Source organism: Mangifera indica, chromosome 14 (assembly GCF_011075055.1).
Source record: "Mangifera indica cultivar Alphonso chromosome 14, CATAS_Mindica_2.1, whole genome shotgun sequence".
Lineage (NCBI taxonomy): Eukaryota > Viridiplantae > Streptophyta > Magnoliopsida > Sapindales > Anacardiaceae > Mangifera > Mangifera indica.
The window spans coordinates 6,865,764-6,885,344 of record NC_058150.1 but is presented as its reverse complement, the minus strand read 5'-3'; the positions used below and the strand labels follow the sequence as shown (position 1 = coordinate 6,885,344).

Genomic DNA, 19,581 nt, shown 5'->3' with positions numbered 1-19,581 from the left:
TCACTTTCGCTTCTTAAAATAACTGTTAAGAAGCCATTTTTTCAAACTATTTTGTTGGTACTTTTAAATCTCAACTGATAAAAATCGTTAATGCTCAACTTATGAAAAGCAATCCTGCTTTAGCAACCTTAATTCTACCCTCTTTAACCTTGATTGAATGTTGTATTTTTGCCATAAACTGGTCCAGATTGGTCAACAACTTAGCTGGCAAAACTGGGTTCTGATCTGTCAGCTTGTTTTCATCCATCGGTCCCTTGTACTTTTGTTTTTTGCATTATACTAAAAAGGATTTTACCCCCGCAAAGCCACAAATACGACAAATCATTTTTTAAGAGATGAAGCTTCATTCCTAGTCATCACAAGACCCCTGGGCTCCAACACCATAATTATCTGTCGGCGATATCATAAACCATGCCCACACATGTGGATTAACTCGAATTCAAAATTCATTTCATTATATTATCAATATAACCAACCCTAGTTTTTCCACTTGATTTATCTCAAGTGTCCATATCTACCCCCTTTCATGCACAGGGGAGACTAATTTTTTACCAGGTTTAGGGTTCCCATTCCATTTAATGATAAGTTGTATGGTTGGTGGCAAACTACTAAAATTTTAGAAATTCGAAATCTGAAATAACATTATTCTATCGAACTATTATACAATCTACTACCGACAACTAAACATGGAGTACATGTCTATGACTATGAGCTTTCCACCCCCTTTTTTACACAATCAAAACACCACCATCTATTTATTCAGAGCCAAATAGCCAAACCCAACCCACCAACTAGTGGCGGTGATGCACACACTCAGTGGGAGTGACAGGGAACCTGGCGGCGTCGGTGCAGTAGTCATAGAGGAGGTGATTGGCTCTAACCCACAAGAGCTGGTGATTTTGGTGCAAACTCAACTCAGACATTGTTGGCTCATCCCACCAGTACCTTTTCTCACCACTGCTGCTACATTTCTTTACATTATCAGCTGCTGCCACTGATACTGGGCATTCGCACGCATCAATTTCAAACCCAGTGTATGAGGCTATGAATGGAGCATGGCTCCAGTCAGTTTTCACCCGCCCACCTTGTGTAGCCCAGTCATCCGCATTCCATATTGAACTGTACACGCCCATCGGTTGATCCTTGGGAAAGGGAATCCCTTTGTGTTCCAAGTTGCTGTGCACTCTAATTGGGGTCTCATCCACCATAAATCTGAACAATATATCACATGACAAAAATCACAAACATGTTTATATAGATATTACGCAATTCATTTCGCAAAGACCTAGGTTAAATGAGAAATTTGTTTTTACCCCACTACACAGAGGAGTCTTTTGGAATGATTAAGAAACTGGGTGGTCACTGACATGTACGGTATTGCGATAAGCCACGGTGATTGAAGAAGACATTACAGAGTATACATGTTTCTCTGTAGATCTGAAGGGGCATGTATAAGACTTCCAAGATTCGTTCCCTTTTTTGTGGCTTTGTTTTTCCCAATGGAGCTTTCTATTATTATACCAACCAAAATCTAATGTCACCCACTGTGCATACATGACTCATGTTAAAGAATTCCTTTATGTTACTTCACTTGACATTGATTAAACTGCACTATTCCCCTCCCAATCCCATGGTCCCCTTTATTTAGAGCACATCTATAACATATATAATATTATGCTTATCTGTTAATGCGTTCTTTAGTACAGAAGAAATGAAGGGTGCTTACACAACTTGGCGTTGGTTCCATAGGAGGGAATAAGTGTGAAAGTCCTTGGTGGGGTCGAACCAGAGGTCCAGCCTCTGCTCCCTATTACCTACGCCATTCACATACACATTGGTTTGAACCAGGTAAGGTTCGCCTGTGGTGTTCCCCAGGAACTCAAAGTCAAACTCGTTGTGATTTGGACCGTCTGATGACATCTGTGTTACGTAACAGAAAAATCAGACTCAGAAACATGTCGTGTTCAACACACAAGTAATAATTATCACTGAACAAGAGAGTAAAGGATATTTATGGAGTCTGACAGTTCTACAGCTAAGATGGATCCAAATTAAACTGGTTCTGCATGATGATGATTACCCAAACGAATGGAAGAAGAAAACATGTAGCTCAAAGATGGGGACTGAGAGATAAATATGACATTAATGATGTTCACGAGGGTGACAGGAGTAGGTAGCTGGTGCTAGAATAAGTGGAACTAATAATTGACTTGGCTAATAATACTATTTCATGAATCCAGATAGAGCCAAACTTAAGTTTTGTCTGTAAATAAAAGATTTTCAAAGGGTTGGCTAAATTCCTTTAACATTATTGAATCATGTGCCCCCCCAAGCAGTAGATAAGCTTAGTTATTACCAAATATTTACTAGGTAAATAAAACGAGTTAAGATAAAATAATATTCAATATGGGGCTAATATGAAGAAGAGGATGACAATATTTCATTCATTTTCTGTGAGACATGAAAAATACTCACATAGAAAGCAGTAACAGTTCCAGCAGAGTCACCCTCAACCAGTTTAATTTGCATTGAGACTTTCCCAAACATATATTTGCTCTTGGATGCAAATCCGGCACCTGAAATCAGCAACTCATTATATTTAGCATTACTCTTAAAGCATAACTCAAATGAAACCCAGAAAACAAAATGAGTAATGAGCTGTTTCAAAGAAGAATCAATAGAATAAAAGAGCAGAGTGAGCAACATAATGCATAAAAGATAAGTCAATGGTCCTGAAACACAAATAGAAGTGTTATTTACCAGAATAGTTATCAAGCTTGAGCTTGAGAATGTCCCCTTCTTGAGTAAAATGATCAAAAGCCCAGCCTGGCTGATATAGCTCTTCAAAGTTTCTTGAGCTAACGAAACCAAGCAAAACAAAACCCACAAAGAAACTCAGAATCAGAGACATTTTAACCATTGGAGAGAGAAAGAGGGAAGGAGGGAGGTAAATTGGAGCTTCTACTCTGAAATGCTCTCTTGAGCTTGAGGATTCACAGAACACTCTGATTTTATAGCCGAATTCTCTTGGCTTCCACAACAAGCACCATTCACTATCTTATTGGCCACGTCATTCGGATTCCTATGCCATGTAATATCCCACGTAAGATTGAAGACCCTAATAAATTGACAAACAAGCTAAAATTAAAAATGTAGCCGTTACTATGCATGAATTAGGCATGACCTGGGTAAAGCTGTGCACTGTGGACACGGTGGGTCTGCATTTTGTACGACATGTCGCCGTTTAAAGTAAGAGATGGATTAGAGTACAGATCCAAACCAATAGAATCTTAACACGTGGTAAAGACAGCTGTTTCACTTATGTGTCCAGTTGTCTGTGGCAGTATAAATTAAAATTTTTTTAAAAAAAAGGTCACCCTTTATTACTCTCGAAGCTATATAATTCCCTCTACTCTCTTCCTCCTTGCTTCGTAATTTATTTTTCAGATTCGTAAATACAAAAAATATTAAGATTTCAGTGAATTTATTTAATAAATAAATACAGATAAAATTTTTCATTTAAAAAAATAAATAAATAAATATAATGTGTAAAAAAAGTAGGCGAAGTGGAGAGACAAGTGAGTATATGTATACGAGAATATTCATAAGATTTGTTTAGTTGGAGACAAAAGCCAGCTGGGGGAATGGAATTTAATTCCCAAAATAAAAGGAATGTGGAGATGCGTGGGCTTTTGTTCACAAAAATGCGAGTGGAATTCCTAGAGAGTGAGTTAAGTGAGTAGGTGTTGAAGAAAACAATGAATTGTCATTTTTCATTCAAGTTTTTCACCTATTCAAATTTTAAATTATAAATATTTAATTTTCCTAGAAAAAATTATTAGTATAAAAAAAATTATATATAATAAAAAACAATTAATAAATATATTAAATATTTATAATCTAAAAAAAATTATATATTTTTATTACCATTTTAATGGTTAAATTTAATTAAATCATTGTAATGTAATTTCAATAATATTATCTCACTTTTTTTTGTTAAAAAAAATATTTATATTTTTCTATTCTTTTGATATTAAATAAATAATAATAATTTATATCTAATAATCGTTGTTATAATTGATGTCGAATAAGTCAAAAATCTCGGATACAAACCCTTTTATTTAAAGTGTTTTACCATCCAAACCTTTGGTTGTGACAACCTTAGTAAAGTTTCTTAGACCCACATCCCAACTGTAAAGTTGCATGTGATATTTCGTGGCCATCAAGTACTCAAAATACTACCACTCACTCTTTAATTCCTTTCCTCGCTCTCCCTCTATTTCAAAAGCTGCCACTCCAATTGTTGGATTTAAAATTTAGATCAAAGTCCAAGTCTATGCTACCGAACCCATTGTCTTTTCCCTTTCTAATTAAATCTGTCCTAATCCCAAACATGTGCACGGTATAATTTTGATTCTAAAAATCGATTGTATGGCTTAAAAAGGATCATCAGACTGGAAATTTTTTATAAAAAGAGATTGAAATTTTAAGTGCATACAAATACGGGGCTCTCCACTCCACTCTTTATTTAGTAATTGAGATTTGTAGTTGAGCATTGAAAGCAGTTTTGGAGATGATGATGAAAATTTTTTAAATGGGCAGTTGTTGTTTAATATAAAAAGGAGGCAGCAGAGTAGCTAGCTGATGCTGCATTGCTTGCTGCTTTGGAATTTCTATTTTTGTAAATTAATCATTCAATCAAGGGACAGCCCATCGATTCGTCTCTCTGGTGGGCACTTTACTTTGTAATTTTGTATAGACTAGGCGCATGGCGTGTCCACAGTAAAATTTTTAGAAAAAAAATGATCTCTTCAGTTACATCAATTCAAAAGGACAGGGGAAGGAATCCAGAGTTGCGTAAATCGAAATAAAGAAATCCAATCTTAGTTGCCCCTAGCAATAATAGTTAAAATTGGAAAATGGGTATCTTCCTTGTGATTGAGGTAAATATAGAGATTTGAAAAGACAAGAAATATAAAATATATAATGGGAATATAGGCCAGATTGAATAACTTGACAAACAGACAGGCCAGCCAGACATGAATACGTAAATGTTTATTGATAAAAAAAAAAACAAATAAAATTATATGAATAATAATTTTTAAAATTTGCATTTGATTTGATAAATATGGGTCTATCTATACATTAACTATTAATATTAATTTTTTATTATTATTATTATTATTTTAATATATATTTTTGTAATTTTTAATCTTTTTTCTTTCAAATATATATGTATTCATAAATATTTATAATAAAATGTTTAATATTTATTTTTTAAATTTGTTTTCAATACAATAAATTTTTTTATTTTAGGATAAATTTAAATATATTTTATGTCAAAAGAAATATATATATATATATTAAATTTATGTTCGATAAATAAATAATAAATAAAAAAATCACCCACGAATGCCTATAATATATCCTATTTATTCATAAAAAATTAATATTCACATATACATCTCTAAAAATCTAAAATTTATACTGATATTTCCACGAATTACTTGCAGGTACCACCCATCAAAAATGGCCTGAATGAACAAGGCTTAGGTGCAGGCATCTTGACGTAATTTGATGCATTGCATCTCTCTCACTTCTCAAACTGTGCGACTTGGCTGCCGACAAACAAACAAACAAATTTTTCAACCCAATATATAAAAATTATTATAAACAGAGAAATGGCACGTGAAATGTATATATAAATATTATTATATTAAAGTCACGGTGCTGAAGTACGGTTTGTATTAGGTGACCGCCGGAGGCAGAGGTGGCACAGTTCTCACACGTGATGATTATTTTATTCGTTTTTGAAAGCTGCAGAATTTAGAGATGATCCTGTCTCACGAGATCGTTTGTCCACAAGTTAAACCTCCATTATTGTATAGAGCGGAATTGGAATTTGGAGGCAAGGCAAGCAATTTGGGTTCTTGGGATTGTTCGAACAATTCTCAAGCAATTTGGGATGAAATTGATGGGTTTGGATGGTTGTGTTTGGCGAGTTGTTCCTCCTTAATAACAATCTTCAGTACTAGTAGGACCCATAATAAATTTACATTTGGACGTATCCATCCTTTGGTCCCTTGTTATGTGCCACTGCCTGCCAGTTCATGTGCTTTTAGATTTTATTCAATTTCGTAATATTTCATCTCCATGATGTAATGAATAATTACTGAAATAGCTTTACGGGCACGGCAGTTTCTTTTCCTAGACTTGGGGACTTAAATAATTGTGTGTTGGTAAGTTATGGGCAGATGAGATAATACGTGAGAGGAACATTGCATTCAGCACCGGATAGAGCATGGTTTCATAGGAGATCCAACATCTACTATCGCCTCATAGACGGGTGGTTCAGGTCCATCTTCCCTGATAACAAACAAATTGGAGGTAAGAGCAACCACTAAAGATAATAATTTTAATTCAAATTTAGAAATTTTGATCCCACCAAAAATGAGATTTTTTGATTGAAACAAGAAAGACAATATAGATGAAAACAAAAAAAATCCTCTCATTCGAGGATAAGGTAGGGACAGAGATACATATATCTCTTCCCTACCTTACCCCGTCCCTGTCTTAGTTTTTTTTATATTAATATATTTATTTAAAATACTGATATATCTTTACAATTTTAAATTATTTATATTTTTCAAATTTATTAATTTAGGTTTTTATTGTATTTATTAAAATGAATAATATATGACATTTGTGACATTTTAATTAATAGATCGATTTTAATTTTACTTAATTTTATTATTTAATATATTTATGATTTTTTAAGAAGATATAAAAAAGATTTTTTTTTTTTTGGATACCGAAAGGAGATTTTTTTCATAGATATAGAAAGAAGATTTTTCTTCGCAGGGCTTAAGAGAAGATGAAAAAAATATTTTTCTTTACAAAGAAGAAACAAAAAATCTTTATAATCCATGTGACAAGGATAGAGATAGAGATTGAGATTGAGATATCCTCTCCACCTTTCTCTATTGCCACCCTAACAATCACTACTATCAGGGAAATTATTTAAATAGGGACTTGACCGGAGCTACCACTACAAAATGACATATATCCGTTACTTTGCCCAAGAAAATCCTATTTACAACATCAGCAGGCACAGCAGAAGCTGGATCAGTTGCTTTCAATCCAGGAAATTCAACAACTGAATTAATCAAGTGGAAACAAAATCATGACTGTAATCAGGACATATCATTTCAAAGAATGAAGCAGCTTTGTAATTAAGATTGACAATCCCACAAACAAATTTCCAATTCAAAACATAAAGTGACTACCAAATTATCATATGGAAAAATGGTGGTGAGTGGCAGTAATTGGATTTCAGAAACAACAATGGCAATAGAATTATAAAAGTAGTCACAAACAACAATATTAGAAATTAACAATAACTACAACTCAATTACGTACAACCACAACAATGGAGGAATAAGTATTAAAAAGGCACCAATAATTATCATATAACAAAATTAACGACATTAAAAAAGAAAAAAGGATGCTCAAAACAGGGCATCAGTGCCAATACAGAAAAAATCAACTATGACAGTGGGAAAATCGCGGCAAGTTCAATCAATTAACAAGAGAACTTGCATATTTCTAATAAATGCAGAAGGGTAAAAAATGAGGAAAAAATCTAATAATGGAAGTGGCTTGGTCACAGTAATGTTGTTCAAATTGTTGTGCTATGGAAATTTTGCTGCTTTCTTTGCAGGAGATGCAAATGACAACTAGGGAATGATCAAACTCTCTTTTATTGATTGGTTACTAAATTACAGCTTATTGGAATCCTATGTAAACATAGCCAAATGTAATTTTGACCGAAATTATGAACATGAACAAACTAACAATTATCAAACATATTTAGAAAATCCATGCATGATACACACAATCAGAGAAGGTCACCAGATTTCATAAGCATACCAAGACAGTTATAATCACATATTATAAGCGATGGATGGACCTGAAATATTTACAGGAAAAGTAGAAAGACTATCCCAAAGATCACGTTGACAAATGTGAGTATAAACAAAAGTAATCTAGCAAGAAACATTATCCAAAGAACATAAAATAGTAAACTATTGAGAACTAATATCAATAATTGAAGCAACTACATTGATACAGCAAAATAGTCAAATATTAGGAACAAGAGGATCCTCTTGCCAAATTCTTATTTGCTATATGATGGCTGTTTTTGTAAATAGATAATCCAGTAGAAGCTAACAAATTATGAAAAGAAATCAAAATCATGTCAAGTAGATCTAAATCTAGTAATAGCCATTAGAAACTCTTGTCATATTATTTCATAACCAAAACAAAGTTAGAACAAGGTCAAAGTGAAGAACTACTAAACCACAGCTAATGGAAGTCACTCGTACAAAATTATAATGAAATGCTACAACTCTTTTATTGAGCAAAAAGTAGATGGTCCAGCATTTTATCATATCCCAAGTGACCAGTCATTATAGTTGGCATTAATATATCAATGATATGAAATAGTCTTTTACTGTACAAAAAAGAACCATCTTCAAGTCTTCGATGAAAGATGAGAATTATAGCATACTACATTTCCACATTGTCCCAGTTAATTGATCTCTCTTGAATATCAAATTCTGATTCATGGAGCCTGTCTCGACCTAATCTGCTCATGACAACAAGACCTGAGAAACAATAAGTAAAATGTTAGTTGAACATGAAGATATAATCTCATAGACATCTCTCATATATTTTAAACTGTATATTTTAAAGAAAATTCTTTGCTTGGCATAAGCATATCCTTGTAGATGAAACCGTAAGGAATGCAGCATTATGAATGAGGGAGACTGAGACTTGTACCTTGGATCATTCTGTAAAGTGCTGACCACCATCCATCTGAAGAAACTTCGTATAGTGACTCTTCAATTTCTCGATTCATGGAACCAGTGATGGGTTTTTGCATTGCGTTCGGAGATGCCCTAATTGCTTAAACTGACTACATACCTTGGGTGTAACGATCTCCCCCTGTGAAGGACATCTATTTTTGTTTGAAAGGCGATCCGGTCGACAACGATCGAGAACGGGAGGAAGGATAACTCTTTCTTCGGGGGCATGCAACTATTCTAATTGATTCCCAAGTGGAATGACAGATTTTACATATATTACACGGTAGACCTCGGTGGTGAAGAAAGGATGAACCCATGTATTAATGTTTGTAAGTCTCATATATCTTGTAACAGCAACCGCATGCTTGCATAGAATACATTAAAACTGAAACTTCTTACACATACAAGACATTTCATTTAAGTCCGCAATATCTGTGTATCTACCACTACCTAAAACCTGATATTGAAGATTTGTAATTGAGCGAACTTTCAAGCGCGTAGCCTTCAACACATTGGGGCTAAGCTTCTCCTCCGTCCATAGGGTAACATAGTTAGGGCATTCATCTGAAATTTGAAAAAAGTAATAACACATCTGTTAATAACAAACATAAGGGTAAAAAGACATGTTCAAATAGATAATTAGTATTAACTTCGTACGTACTTGTATGGTTTCTCCTTTCGTAAAACCATCGTTGTAATGTGCTCCGAATGAACTCGACGAGCACGAAGATGGGCAAACCCTGTGCATATTTGACAAGGGCATTAAATGATTTCGCAATGTTAATTGTCATTATGTTATATTGGGGCCCTGCAAAATGTGCCTTACTCCATCGGTGAAACCCCACCTCACGTAGGAGAGCCCTAGCTTGAGGATGCACTGCATCAACAGATTTCATCATTGCCTCAAAATCTGTCTCTATATATGATTTTATAATTTTCCGATATAAACACATAAGCTGTGAATTTATAAATAATATGAGCACTTTATTATCAAAATTTATAAAGTGTTAACCAATGTAAAAAATTTATACATGTGTAAACACGTTACCTGTGAGTCGTATTTGTACTTTGATCGAATGTTACAAAGAAGGTGATGACAACAACACCCATGATATACATTTGGAAAGACTTCAACCATTGCTAAGTATATAGCATGATGTCGATCCGAGATTATTACCAACTCTTGTATTCCATTGATGCATTCTTTAACCTTTGTTAGAAACCAACACCACGTGTCATAATCTTCTTTTTTACTGACACCGAAAGCAATTGGATATATTTGATTATTACTATCGAGGCCTACCGCAGAGAATAAATGTCTCAGATATTGACCTTTAAAAAAAGCAACGTCAATGCAAATAACAGGTCGAATATATTCTTTAAATGCACGAATAAAACATCCCAATGCCATGAAAAAGGCCAAAGGACTATTTCCCACACAAGAATTGTTGTTTTCCCAAGTATCCACCTTTAACTTTGAAAATCTCAAATACTCACCCATGAGTAGTTATTGGCTGTTTGTTTTTTTTTTTTCCCTTATTTGGATCTGTGAATGGACTTACCAACTGTTTCTCTTTTCACAGTACACGTCCGAAAGCTGATTATTTTTTAGTTGTTGTCGGCTTCTAAACAATTGTTGGTTGGTCCTGCACTTGTTGTTGAACATCATCGTCTGATGATTCGTCTAACTGGAAAAAGTTAACAAATTTATTTTTATTATTATTTTATAATTAAGCAATTGAAAATAAAAATTAAGTAATACAACTAATTGAAAATAAAGATTAAGTATGGTGGATAATACCCTGTACTGATTCTGATGTCTGAACATAAGAATCTTCAAGTCCTGCAATTCGATTATTTAATGATGTCATTTTTTCCTGCATCTCCCCCCGAAGCATCGATGTTTGTCGTTGCCATTGGTCTTGTAACTCCCCTCGAAACATCGATGTTTGTTGTTGCCATAGGTCCTGTAACTCTCCCCGAAACGTCGATTGTTGTTGTTGCCATTGGTCCTGTATCTCCCTCCGAAACGTCGATGTTTGTTGTTGCCAATAGGATTGCATCTCCTCACGAAACGCTGACAATTGTCTCTCCCACTCCACACGCATCATTGTACAGTGCTGGTCCAATTGCTGTTGCATCTGAGAGCTGATGCCTCTTCCATGTTCCATTAATATTTGTTGAAGACGCTCGTATGAAACACCATTGTATGATGTCCCATGGACCGAGTGTCTTGCAGGCTCGTTTATCTGGTGCTCTCGAGAATGGGAGGCACGGGAAGTAGACCTCCGTGGTGGAGAAACATGTACATTAGGTGTGTCCCTATGTGACTCGCGGGGGTATGTTCTGCGGGAGGATGACACCTGTGGAGGGGATGTATCTCCAATACGAAACGTCCTAGGAACCACAGGTCTGGCATTTCGTGATGAAGAAATTCGTACGGAAGCAGTGGAAGACGATGAAGACCCTCCCCGGGCTGTCTGAAAGACAACAAGACGGTTCGACTGGATGGCATCATCATCATCTGAATGCGTAGATGGTGCGTGTTCTCCCATAAACTCCAAAGCTCGAATATACCACTCAGAGTAACGCTCAATCTCGGTCGGATGTAATGCAGTTGTAATCTCCTCCTAGAACATGAAAAAAATTTATAAAAATTATTAAAATACAAAAAGGAATAATAAAATATAAATGAGCAACATACCGGAGGAGCGTCCCAAAGTATCGATATGTCATCCCATGTAGGTAGTACAACTGTTTTCCATTTTAGGATACGGGGGATTCGATCATTTGCTTCCAAATGGATATAAGGCGATAGATTCTGAATCGTCTCATAAATCCAATACTACACAATGTACAACATTTATGGTTAGTATTTACAATACTCAATATGAATGTAAACTTTATCTATTATACGATACTTACTTGAAAAGCAATCGGGTATCCCAAAATACTGTAACTGAGAAGTGGGAGCGGACTTGTGTACGGCAGGTAATGTTCAACACAATATTGATATTTGTTATGTATACCTTTTCGTATCGAATCAACTGTTTTATTCCATGTCAGTGTTCCCCATGGGTATCGGCTAAATGCATCTAAATTGTTCGCTAAATGCAAAAAATAATCAGGTACTTTGGTTCTGTTGTCCGCCCCTAATAATCCTATAAGTGCGTAATACAATACCGCAAACTTCACTGCGTCGTCATCATTGTCTCCCCAAACTTCATTGTCAAATGCTTGCTCGATCTCCCCATGAGACAACAACCTGTGAATGTTCGGGAAGTATTTCTCTCTCAATCGAGGTGTATCCGTGCAATCAACGTAATTGGACACGTCCATGTTCTCCCCGAAAATCAAACCAGTCACGAGTGCAAACTCAACAGGGCTGAATCGGAATTCAACACCATTTATTCTGAACCACATTTCTTTGTCTGGGTTCCCGCGGTTGATCATACGTAATAACATTGCTTGAATAAAAACAGCACTGAACCGTGGCTCCGCCAAATCTAATAAATGTCCAAAACAAGTTGTCCGAAAAATGGCTCTTTGAGTAAACGTTAATTTATTCCTAATTACAGTCAGAGTGTCCATTTTTGTCCGAAGCGTCATGTGCACACGAAATCTATATGCATCGTGGAATCTGTACACCCCCTCTTGATAGTTGATTGCAAATGCCTGAAAATATATATTAATTTCTTAAATTACATTTATGAAAGAAACTGGATTATTATTATTAAATTAACCACCTTGTGATGGACGAGAAATTTTAGTTGTATGTTTTTTCTTATAACTAGAGAGCTAATTTGTTGTACATTTTCCCTCAACATTATAGCGATTTTGTAAAACCAAATGCATATTTTTCAATAAGATAGATGTCACAACAAAAACATAACATGTATAAGATGTAAAACAACGTAAAATGTACAGACATATCTTAAAACTTTAAATCACTACAATAATCAATTATGCACATTCTATATAGATAGAAAGATATAACCAAGAAATTAATAATAATTAAAAAATTCTCAATTTAAAATATAATTGACAATTATTTACAAAAAAAAAATAAAAAATGAGGCTTTTGAAAACTGAAACAATATCACAATGAATTTAATCACATATAATTAATAACTTTAATATCAAAATTAATACTTCATAGATTTGATCCATTAAGAGCTAGGATCATCAATTCATCGTTAATTATAATGAGATAGATTTATAGGATCAAACCTAAAACTTGTCAGGCAAATTAAATTTCATGCAAATAATAATAATAATAAAAGAAAGCATTTATGCACAAGTAAATACAGACCTCTAGTATTTGCAAAGCTTCTGCTTCCTCATTTATAAATGGAAATTAAGTTTAGTTTAAAGGCAGGCCATCAATGCATTCACCCAAATCATAAAATTAATGCAAAATTCAAGCAGTAACAAGTAGTTGAACTATTCATCTATATTCTATTCTACAATACCTAAAGAATTATGTACAAATTAAACTCGTAAAACAAATCATATGTAGAACTACATGGGAATATTGTTCAATTCACTAGAGTCTTTTTATTAATATAACTTGTTGATGAGAAATCAATAAAAAATTTTGATTTTTTATCTCTTTTAAATTTTTATCTCTTATAATTTTTTATCTCCTTCTTCTACATTTTAAAATAACTGTAAATTATGTTAAACTACATATTCTAACCCACAAAAAAATTACTAAATGTTTTATACATGAAAAAGGATAAAAATTGTTAAATTATGCTAAACTACATAATCTAACCCACAAAAAAAAAAAATCTTTCATCATATTATTATTCTAACCCACAAACAAAAATCTTTGATCATATTATTAATCCAACCCACAAAAAAAAAAAACTTTGAAAATATATATTATTAAATTTGATACAACGAAACCTAACTTGTCTTCTTACCATTACATATATAGTATTAATGTTCAATGAAACTATTTGTTGGATTTTCTTCTGAACGATAAAATAACCCGAAGCAAACAACTAAACACTTTTGTGGGAAATATGGAAGCAAGCAGCTAAAAACTTTAGTGGGAAAAAAATGAAAACACTTGCACATATATGTTTTCAATCAAGCAAAATGTTTCACAGGAAAGGTAAGAAGGAGAGCATGACAATGAATATACTTAGACAAGGCAACCAGTGAATTATTCATGCCAATAATTCAACTTTATGTCAGGATTCATTATTTCATCTGCAAATACTTTTATAAAAAACTCTGCGTAATAGTAAATTAAACAAAAGAATAAATAAAAGGGTGGAAAAAGGGGTTGTTGATGCAATAAAAAACAAAAAGGGTTGGCCCCAACCCTTAATAAAATTAAAAAAGGGTTGGCATCAAAGCGTTAACCCTTTTTGTTTTATGCCACCCTTTTCTTTTAGTTTATACAAGAGTGGGCCTACCCTAAATCCTTGCTAAATTTTATTGCAGAAGTATGAGGGAATATTGCAGAAGAATCTTGCAAAGAATAAATTAACTTGCAGGGATGCATTGTTGCAATAGTATTCACGTGATTCATCTTTGTATGTATATATATATATATATATATATATATATATATATATATCTTAAACATACCACAAAAGAGAGAGAGATCTATACTTTGCGAGAAAAAATTTCATTGAGCAATCGGCCGATGAATCTTGTTGGATTTGCAGAAAGGAAATAATAGCAAGACAACAGGCAAGGTTTTCTTAAAAAACCTTAGCATAAATATGTGTATTGTATTGTACCAAAATTATTTCAATTTGAATTCAGTCTAAATCGCTTCAATTTAATTCTATCGGAATTCAATTAATTAAATCAACATATTGTTAAATATTATAATTTTCATAATATTATTGATTAACCAATTGGTTCAATTTTAGAAATGAAAAAACTGTTAGGAAACTGATTTTGATTGGAAAGATTTGGAAAAAATAAGGGGTTGGTGACGCCTTATTATTGAATTTTGGCTTAATTTATTTATATTTTCAAAATACATTTTGTATGTTGGCTTAATTTATTTATATTTTAAAAATACATTTTTTATTTTCGTTTAATTTATTTATATTTGAAAAATACATTTTTTATTTTGGCTTAATTTATTTATATTTAAATAGAAATATATATATTTTGTTTAAAGTAAATATTTATATTATTATGCATGTATAAATTATTGTTCTCTATTTGTTGGTTAGGGTGAACATGTTGACTAAGGACTAGTATCTAAATTATAAGATGAATCAAGTGCACAACCTTTTCACTCGTCTTGGTGTCATGCACGAGAGATATTATGATTTAAAAGACAAGGGCATAAAATTAACTGAAAATGAGAGGATATCTGAATTACTAAGGTCATTACCAGATTATTAGACTTCAATAATTCCTTATCTTGTCCGGGATAAGAAATTCAAAAATTATTGGCAATGTGTGGATGAATTACAACTCGCTGAAGAACGCAGAATTGTAATGAATATAAGAAAGTCAACATCTCTCTCTATTTTCCCAAATCAACGAAATGTGAGACATGTAGACTATTGCAAGTATTATAACAACTTTATCTTAGATAAAGTTACTTCTAATATTGTTAGAGATAGAGAAAATTTATTTTCTCAATCTGATTGGTGGAGATCAAATCCGTATAAATATGGAAAACGTTTGATTATCAAGATGTTATGTTTTAAATCGTAAAAATCTCAAGCCAAGAATAGTTCGAAAGTTGGTCCTAGTAATTGAATTTCATGTCCAAATTATGAAAATGTTGAACTCTATAATGATATAATATAATATATTTTATGATTATTTGTGAGAATTCTAAGACTGATGAAAATATAATGTAATATATTTTATGTCCAAAAAATTATTAATAATAGTAAAAAAATGATTGACGTCCACCATTTAATTATAATATAACTATATTATAATATAATTATAATTATATTATATTATAATATAATTATATATTATAATATTATATAATAATTATATATAAGGGCTGGCGTCAACGCCAAAGGTGGGCGAACCAACCCTTATATATAATTAACAAGGGTTGGCCAACCCTTGGCGCTACCCAGTTTACACGCCTTTTTTACTTTTTTTTTCAGTTAAATACAAATCTTTTTTTTTTTCAGTTTAAATCTTTAAATGCTAATTTTTTATTTTTTTCAGTTAAATCCTACTAAATGATCTTCTTCGATCGTCATTTCTTCCAAGGTATAAAGTGCATGTGATTGAGTTTTTGTGAGTTGATTTTTTTTTTTATATCCTCACTTTGAAAAATTCTTAATTTGAAGAATTCAGTTTTTTCCTTTCTTCTTTTATTTTTGAAGATGAGGAAAAAAAGAGAGGATCTCTCTACATGATTTTCTTATCACTTTAAAAGAAGAGGAAGAAGAGAGAAAAAAGTTGCAGAGAAGAGGAGAGAGAATATCTGCATGAAAGATTAAAGAGGGGTATTTTGGAAAAGTTGATTACTATTGTGGTATATTTGTTTAAGCTTTAGAATGAGTGACATTTTTGTATACGCGGATTAAAATAGTGGTAAAAATTTCAATCTCCCAAGATTCTTTTACAAGCACAAAAAAAAAACTGAAATTATAACTTACCATAATTTATTGCCAACTCCTCCCATACCAATAAATAAAGGGAGCATATGATTTTATGCTTATGCCCATTCTTTCTTAAGAGTGATTTAGTTGAGGCATTCTGCATCAAAGAAATCACAAAAAGACAAATACATTAGACTTTATGCCTATCTATATGTAACAACTGAACTACTTGAATTTATGAGTCCCAAAATCTCCGTATCAGAAATATCTGCAAAAGATCCTTCATAAGCAATATGATGCATCAAACACAGATGACTCCAGAAATTAAAAAACAATAAAATAATAATAATAATAATATCTATCAAGAAAACAGACACAAAGGAGGACTCAGAACTATCCTTGCACATGTACACACACAAACAAACAAGAAAATAGATCTAAAGAAGAGTTATGACAACAACAAAAAAATCTATCAAACTTAGCAGAAAAAAGGGTAGATGAAGCGGAATAATCAAATAAACAGAGCAACTAGGACTGAACAGCGGGATTACAGAACAAGCTTGCTGACAAACGACACAAAATAAACCTGAGAAACAGGGCAAATAGGAATGAACAAGGGGATTACGGAACAAACTTGTAGACCAACGACACACAAACACACAAAACAAACCGGATTTGCAGAATATCAAATACAGTGCAGAAAAGTCAGATCAACAACAAACTATAGGGGATTTAGCAAGAACAACAACAAACTACAATGGATTTAGCAAGAAAACAGCCAGATCAGATAAGAAACAAGGCAGATCTACAATAACTAACGTCAGGAAAGACAAATAAAATCAGATCGGTGAAAAATGCTATCATAAAAATTAAAAAAAAAAACACAGATATTCAATAGATCAACAAGAAAAGGTTGGGACCAACAAACTGACCTATATGCACTGCTATACTTATCTTTTACTGTAAACACGCCGGACAAGCTACAGTGGTCTTGGCTCTGATACGATGATCGGATCCACCCAAAGAAAGGCAGACGAAAGCAAATAAAAACAAAGAAAGAAACCCTAAATCGCTAAGACGAGTCTGGAAAGGGAGAAAGACACGACAGTCGGAGAACGCAAGAGAGAATTTGCATTTTTATTAGGCCAAACGACTGTTTCCCACCCAAGGTATGCTGTAATGACAAGTTTCCACCCTTTAATTATGAAAATACCAAATAACTACCCATAGTCAGTTAAAAATAACGGTGATAAGGGTAAAATCGTTATTTTCTCTATAATATTAAAAAATAAACTAAAATATAATCTATTTTACCCCCCTAAACTTTGAAAACTAAAATTTTCCCCCAGCCTAAGTTTTAAAAAATAGCAGTTTCACCCTAAGGTTTGGTTTTGAAATCTCCAGCGACATCTCTGGTTCCGTTGTCGATGGCCTCTCCCTCCCGAGCTATCCTCTCCTTCCGACGATCTCTTTCCTCCCATTTGGAGGTCCGATTGATGTCGGAGACACTTTGGATTCGTCTTCCCCGATGAAGTTTTTTATCTCCCAAGGCATCTCCGACGTCGATCAGACCTCCAAATGTGAGGAAAGGGATCGCCCGAATGAGAGAATGCTTCGGGAGAGAGACGTTGTCGACAACAGAGCCGGAGAGGTCATCGGAGATTTCAAAATCAAACCCTAGGGTGAAATTACCATTTTTTAAAACTTAGACTGAGAAAAAATTTTAGTTTTTAAAGTTTAGGGGGGCAAAAAGAGATAAAAGTTTCAGACATTAGGGTTTGGTTAAATTTAACCGATCATAGTGGGTGTTTGGTATTTCTATAATTAAAGGATGAAAACTTGAGAAAATATCAAACCTTCGGTGGGAAATAGTCGTTTGGCCTTTTTATTAAAGAAAAAGCCAAAAGACTTTTTCCCACCCTGTTATGGCGAACTCCCTATTTATACTGTCTAAATTTTGAAAATTTAAATTTTTTTATGAGATAATTTTTATTTAAAATCTTAATTAAAATTAAAAGTGAAAATAACATTTATAAAAAATTAAAATTTTATTATATTTTCTTTTTTCAAATTTAAAAACTCATATTTCTCTTTATTTAAAGTTTGAAAAATGATAATTTTTTTCTAACATTTTTTCCTCTTTTCTTCGATAAGGATTCACCATCTTTGCAAGTAAGCGGTTCTCTTTCCTACATTATCTCTCCATTTCAACGTCTTTCTGATTATCGATAGATAGAAATTTAAATGATTTTCATCTAAAAATTTTTTCGTTTAAACAACAACGTGTTTAGACAATTTTTGTTTAAATTTTCAAATAAAAATTCTCTAAATTTTTAAATAATTTTTGTTAATTAATAATCAAAAAGAGGTTGAGAAAAAAAGATAAGGTGAAAAAGAAAATAGTTGATGATCAAAGATAATGGACCATCATAAAAAAAAAAAGAGAAAAAAATTCTAAGAAAAAATTATCACTTTTTAAATTTAATAATTATTATAAATATATTTTATTAGAAAGAGAATTAAGAATTAAGAATGACCCTTCTTGCCTCCAGTAATAACAATTGAGACCCAGCTATTTTGATTAATGACATGTTCACCCATATACTCCATAACAACAGAACTACATATTTTTCTGGGAGAACACGAGCCTGGGAGAACTACAAATCGGAAGATGTGTCATTGAAATACCTGATATACATATTTTTATTCCTTTCAACAGTTTCTCTTAATGACCATTCAGAATGCTCCTCCTGGTCTTGATTATGAGAAATTTTCCAAGGTGTATTGCTTTTCTTTCTAGCTAGACTATAGACAGAAATACAATTCTCTATTGTGTATAGGCACTATAAGGTTTTTCAAGGATTTCAATTGTAATTGCTATATTGCAACGTGGTATTCATAGAGAGTAATTTTCTAATTAGAGGATTCTTGTTGTGATCAGTCTTCTAAAGAAATGGTTGCTATGTGCCTGGCGAAAGATCGAGCAAAGCCCCTAGAACTTTCTGTGAAGAGCTAACATGCCACTTCTATGGAATCGTGTGAAAGCACTTCAGGTTGCCCAACGTACCACTGGACTATATCTTGATTTAATTTTTCCAATAGCCACTTCAAATTCAATAAAAGAAATCGAATTAAGCATTGTGCAACAATGGTACATT

The 19,581-nt window shown here is 32.9% G+C and overlaps 2 protein-coding genes across 8 annotated transcripts; both read right to left on the bottom strand.

Annotated features, from left to right (window-relative positions):
• Positions 1-614: 614 nt before the first annotated feature.
• LOC123196910 (xyloglucan endotransglucosylase/hydrolase protein 9-like) lies at positions 615-3,011 on the bottom strand. Its single transcript, XM_044611058.1, has 4 exons — positions 2,761-3,011; positions 2,476-2,576; positions 1,727-1,920; positions 615-1,212 (listed from the first exon to the last, which is right to left on the bottom strand). Exons 1-4 carry the CDS (start codon positions 2,918-2,920, stop codon positions 792-794), a joined length of 876 nt encoding a protein of 291 aa, XP_044466993.1. The 5' UTR covers positions 2,921-3,011; the 3' UTR covers positions 615-791.
• Positions 3,012-8,280: 5,269 nt separating this feature from the next.
• On the bottom strand, positions 8,281-17,550 carry LOC123196127. Of its 7 annotated transcripts, none has more exons than XM_044610018.1 (10): positions 17,356-17,550; positions 16,481-16,580; positions 11,793-12,542; positions 11,572-11,712; positions 10,670-11,497; positions 10,365-10,555; positions 9,916-10,199; positions 9,529-9,744; positions 8,842-9,431; positions 8,281-8,666 (listed from the first exon to the last, which is right to left on the bottom strand). In XM_044610018.1, the coding sequence occupies exons 2-6, from the start codon at positions 16,481-16,483 to the stop codon at positions 10,493-10,495; spliced, it is 1,785 nt and encodes a 594-aa protein (XP_044465953.1). In that variant the 5' UTR covers positions 16,484-16,580; positions 17,356-17,550; the 3' UTR covers positions 8,281-8,666; positions 8,842-9,431; positions 9,529-9,744; positions 9,916-10,199; positions 10,365-10,492. The 7 variants fall into 7 exon arrangements, with proteins under 7 accessions (XP_044465953.1, XP_044465954.1, XP_044465955.1 ...); XM_044610019.1 differs by having other exon boundaries at positions 10,430-10,555; XM_044610020.1 differs by having other exon boundaries at positions 9,916-10,077; positions 10,430-10,555.
• Positions 17,551-19,581: the final 2,031 nt, after the last annotated feature.

Coding starts and splice junctions, on each gene's coding strand:
- LOC123196910 (XM_044611058.1), bottom strand. CDS start 2,920: ATGGTTAAAATGTCTCTGATTCTGAGTTTCTTTGTGGGTTTTGTTTTG. Junction 1,921..2,475: donor GAACTGTTACTGCTTTCTAT/GTGAGTATTTTT, acceptor TACGTAACACAG/ATGTCATCAGACGGTCCAAA. Junction 1,213..1,726: donor TGGAACCAACGCCAAGTTGT/GTAAGCACCCTT, acceptor TATATTGTTCAG/ATTTATGGTGGATGAGACCC.
- LOC123196127 (XM_044610017.1), bottom strand. Junction 11,498..11,571: donor TACTTTGGGACGCTCCTCCG/GTATGTTGCTCA, acceptor TTCATGTTCTAG/GAGGAGATTACAACTGCATT. Junction 10,556..10,669: donor AGACATCAGAATCAGTACAG/GGTATTATCCAC, acceptor AACTTTTTCCAG/TTAGACGAATCATCAGACGA.